The 4,698-nt window shown below is 67.8% G+C and overlaps 1 protein-coding gene across 1 annotated transcript in view; it reads left to right on the top strand.

Annotated features, from left to right (window-relative positions):
- The window catches only part of MNEG_10013 (hypothetical protein), a gene marked incomplete at both ends in the record, with an annotated part of 4,627 nt that extends 129 nt beyond the window's left edge, over positions 1–4,498 (top strand). The window contains 9 exons of the mRNA XM_014041517.1: positions 243–336; positions 683–717; positions 968–1,079; positions 1,443–1,565; positions 2,016–2,244; positions 2,597–2,778; positions 3,076–3,154; positions 3,390–3,621; positions 4,057–4,498. Coding sequence (XP_013896971.1) covers positions 243–336; positions 683–717; positions 968–1,079; positions 1,443–1,565; positions 2,016–2,244; positions 2,597–2,778; positions 3,076–3,154; positions 3,390–3,621; positions 4,057–4,498 — 1,528 coding nt within the window. The remainder of the gene's footprint in view (positions 1–242; positions 337–682; positions 718–967; positions 1,080–1,442; positions 1,566–2,015; positions 2,245–2,596; positions 2,779–3,075; positions 3,155–3,389; positions 3,622–4,056) is intronic.
- Between the last annotated feature and the right edge of the window lie 200 nt (positions 4,499–4,698).

Raw genomic sequence — 4,698 nt, forward strand, 5'->3', positions numbered from 1 at the left:
CCCCGCTCGCGGCGCGTCGTCCGGGGGACGCAGCGGCCGCCGCGCCCCGCGAGCCGCGCCGGTCTCAAAGGGTGCCTACGGCGCCGGCGCATGCAGCGGCGCTGTGCTAACGCCGCCGGCGCAGCCGGCCATGCGGCCGCTCCTCGCTGCCCCGCGCATGGTGTATCTCGGTAAGGAGCCGCCGCTGCGCCGCCGGGCCTCTAAACACAGGTCCCACTGCCCACATCCGCATCAACGCACAGGAACGTTGTCGACACTGTTTGCCTCGGCCAATGGGCGGGCACGGCCGAGCTGGCGGCGATGGGGCCGGCGTGCATCATCTTCGCCTTTGCGCAGGTGGGCGGCAGCTTGGCAGCCGACGCACCGTGTGATGCAGGCGCCGGCGCGGGCCCCCGCTGCGGGGGGCCGGCGGGTGCGCCGCAGGCCCGGGCACGGGGCAGGGGCGAGAAGGGCAGGTGGCGGGGGACGATCGCAGGGCCTGTACTCGGGGCGGGGGCGTGCGAGGGCCAGGGAGCAGTCGTGCGCACGGCATGCACCATCAGCAGGTGGGCTGCGGTCGGGCGGCGTCAGCAGGCGCAGCCGTAGAGGTATGGGTTGGCCTTGCACTGCCTTTGGGCGTCGCCCCCTCCGACAGCCGCGCCCACAAGGGCACTCTCACCCCCTTGCTTGCCGCGCCCCGCAGTACGTGTTCCAAGCGCTTCAAATATCGACAGTCACGTGAGCAGCCGCGGCAGGGCCGCCCCCAAACAGCCACGCGCCCTCCTCCCCCCCCCTCGCACCCCTCACCTTGCTCCTGCCGCGCTCTGGGGTGTGCCCGACACGGATCCGAGGCTCGCTTCACCTCGGCCCCCGCCGGTACACCCCTCTCCTGTGAGTTTTGAATCCACCGCCCGACCCATGTCAACACACAATTTTTTGCTGTGACTCAGACGATCTGCAAATATCGAATAAATGCAATGTCCCGCAGGCTGATCAGCGAGGATTTGCGGCTTGGAGAGCGAGAAAAGGCGCAGCGGACGCTTGCGTGCGCGCTAACCATCGCCGTGGCGGCGGGCGCGGTCGTGGCCGTCCTGTTGGAGGTGGGGCAGGCGCTGGGGTTTGGCGGTTTTCGGGGGTTGGGGCTCGGGCATTCGAATGGAGGCGTGCGGGATGCTCTGTTGTGTTGCAATTTCAAAGCCTTGGTCGCAGTCTTGTTGATTACGCGGGCAGCTTTGGCTGCATGCCGTACTTTTTGAACACCTTTTGGCGGCATGGCCGGGTGTGCAAGCGCGAACGGCGGAGCTGCCCCTCGGACCGCTGGGTGCGGCAAAGCTGGCCGCCTTCAACCCGTCGGCACGCCCGTCCCGAACCGCGCGTTCCTTTGAACGCGCGCGCCCCGCTCCGCGCCCTCAACCCTTGAGCCATATCCTGCACCTTACTCCCTCCCTTGTCTCATCCGGCAGCTGTTTGCTGGGGCGTTGTTAGCGGCCACCGGGGCCAACCCCGCGCTGACCGGCCCGGCGGGTGACTACATGCGGATCCGCGCAGTGGCGCAGCCCGCGGTACTGGCCACCATGGTGCTGCAGGTGCGCTTGGATGGATGGGATAGGCTTGTGACAGCGCCCCGCGGTTGCCGGCTTCTGGAGCCATCCAGGCTCGTGGGATCACATTTTTTGCACCGGCATGCAGGGTTGACGCCACACAAACAGACCTTTGGGCAGAGCCACGCGTTTCGGCACCAACCGCGGGCCCAAACAGCCGCGCTTTGGCGGGGGTCTGACAGCTGCTGCTGCAGCTCATGCTGCTGCAGCCGGACCAAGCGGCTGGCCGGTGTGGCTCTGTTGCTAGCAGCCTGGTCCCAGCTCTTTGGATACTCAGTCCGATGCTGTCACGCCCAGCCAGCACCCCTGGGCAATGGGCGCCCGGACTGGTCACAGCTGTCACGGCACAGCTGGTGCATGCACGCCACATCGTCCTCCCACGGCCGCGCTGTGCTGCCTCAATCGACCTCAAACGACCAAACCCACCCCGCACAGGCCGCCCTGCTGGCCCAGCAGGACAGCGTCACCCCGGCCGTCACCACGACCGTCGCTGTGACCGTGTCACTCCTGGGTAACCTCGTCGCCGTCGGCGCCCTGGGCTTGGGCATCATCGGCGCCGCGGCGACGACGGTCGCGACGCAGCTGGTGGGCGTCGCGGCGCTGGTGTGGTTCAGCGCGACAAAGGCGGGGCGGCTGCGGCCGGCGCTGATGGTACCAACCCTTGGTAAGCGCGCACCGCCGGCATAGTGACTGTGATCAATAGCGACGGCTCCCTGCTTGTTTGCTGCTCGCCAGACCTGGTTGTGGTTTGGCCCCCTTGGTCGCCTGCACAGCCGCCGTCCGCACGTCCCAGCCCCTGGCCCCTCCTGCTGGCTCATCTCCGCGACACAAGGGCAACCCCTCAACCAACCCCTGGACCTCTGTGGTTTCGTCGGCCCTGAAACATTCATCAACCCCTCCTGCACACCCTCTACTCGCATTGACCCTGGGAAAACCCAACAACCCCTCCCGCACACCCTCTCCTTGCGTCAAATTGTGGGAAGTTTAACAACCCCCGCCTGCACATCCCGCCCCAGAGGACCTGGTCAGCTTTGCGCGCACTATGGGGCCGCTGGCTGTGGCCTACGTCTGCAAGAACTGCTGCTACCTCGTACTACAGACGGCCGCGGCCGGCCTCGACACAATACGGCTCGCGGCCCACCAGGCGCGCTGGGCCGGGCGTGGGGCATGCGGCCATGGGGGCATGGGGGCAACGCACGTTCGACCGTTTGACCTTTGTCAAAGCACAAACTTTGCACTCCGCCCCTTTGTTCCCACACTTTCAACCCTGAATTTTTTCCAAATTTTATTATCAAAAGATCCAAACCCTGTCACGGTCTGGCTGTGTCGGCGGCCGCCCGCGGCGGGCGGGGTGGTGCAGTCGCGCATTCACCAGGGCGCTGCACGAGCCGGCATCTATGGACGTTGCAGCAGCCTCCCTGATTCTGCTCACCTGTTCATCTATCGCTTGAACCCCTGCCGCCCGCGTCGCCCAACCCACGCACCCCCATCACAGGCCGTCTTTAGCTATTGGAACCTGCTGGCATTCACCACGGCCCCCCTGGAGCAGATATCCCTCGCCTTCGTCCCCGCAGGTTCGGCACTCGCAAGGACCCGGCCGCGCCCGCCCTCGCGCCCTCCGCGACCCCCTTTTATGCCTCGAGCAGCCCAGCCAGCCGCGCAGTGGTTTGCACACGCGTCACCGTGTGCCGGCTGCAGCGCAAGAGCACCACCGTGGCCACAGCCATCATATGCTGCCCCCCTCACAACGTTCGTGTGCCCGCCCCCCAGTGCGCTCCATCTCACCCGCCCGCCCGCCCGCCCCCGCAGCCGCGCCCGGCTGGCAGCGCCGCAGCACCGCGGCGATGGTCCTGGGGCTTGGCGCCGCCGTCGGCCTCTCGGCCGGCGTCCTGGCCGCCGCGCTGCCGCTCGGGGCGCCGCAGCTGCTGACGCGGGACGCGCTCGTGTGGCCCCACATGGCGTCGGTGGCGGGGCTCATGATCACCGCCATGTTCCTCACGGCTGCCGACGTGGCGTCCACCGGCGTGCTGCTCGCCTGCAGGTGGGGCCCCTTCACGGGGGTTGAGTGCAGCATGGGTCGGAAGCGTCATGCGTCCCCCTTTCCTTGGCACAGTTGCTCATTTTTGTTTGGCCGCGCGTGGTGATGCGTGCGCGCAAAGCCGCGGCAGCGGGACCTTCGAGGCGGGGAGGAGGGGGCTGTGGATGTGTATGTATTCGTGTGTTTGGAGGAAAGATGTATCCGGCTGCATCCGCGAGGTTTGCTGGCGCCACCTGCCAGCCCCTTGGCGCGTGCCTTCATCCGGGGTCCCTCTGCCCTGGCAGCCACCGCTGCTGCCAAAACGGAAGCACGGGCGCACACCCCGCCGGCGCTGCGACACCGGGACGCTCTCCGGCTGGCCGCCAAACCGCCTGCATACACCACATCCTTCGACCCAGACGATCTGAGATCACCATCACCTCGTTCCCCGCACCCCAGGGACCTGCGATACGTGGCTCAGGCGTTCCTGCTCACTCTGGCGGGCCTCGGCGCCTTCATGGGCGCGCAGCCGCTGCCCCGGACGCTCGACAACATCTGGCACGGCCTCGTGTTCTTCTTCGGCGCGCGGCTGGTGCAGAGCGCCGCGCGGCTCGGGTGGCTCTGGCGCGCCGGGCGGCTGGACGCGCGGGCAGAGGGGGAGAGCTCGCGGGAGGAGGAGGACGAGGAGGAGGAGGGTGTGCATGCAGAGACGGGGGTCGCCGAGGCGAACGGCGCGGCTGTGGTGGGCCTCGGCGGCACGCACAAGCAGGAGCAGCAGCAGGAGCAGCAGCAGGAGCAGCAGCAGCCGCAGCAGCAGCAGCAGGAGCAGCAGCGGCAGGGGCGGCGGCGGGGGCCCACCAGCCCGGATCCCTCAGGGGGTCAACTGGAGGTGGTGCCATGACCAGCGGATGCACCCACTGTGTAACAATTCGATTTCGTGTTTGCATGAGAAATGAGGAAGGGCCGCCAGATGGCGGGACTCTGGCGATGGTGGACTGCAGTCCCAACTGTGAGTTGCTGGACTGGTGACTTTGTACTGCTGCCGAGTCGGGCAGCCGACAGGGTCGCGCCGGCCGCTGCAGGGGGGGGGGTGTGGGGAGG

This window comes from Monoraphidium neglectum (assembly GCF_000611645.1).
Source record: "Monoraphidium neglectum strain SAG 48.87 unplaced genomic scaffold scaffold02147, whole genome shotgun sequence".
In the NCBI taxonomy this organism is placed as follows: Eukaryota; Viridiplantae; Chlorophyta; class Chlorophyceae; order Sphaeropleales; family Selenastraceae; genus Monoraphidium; species Monoraphidium neglectum.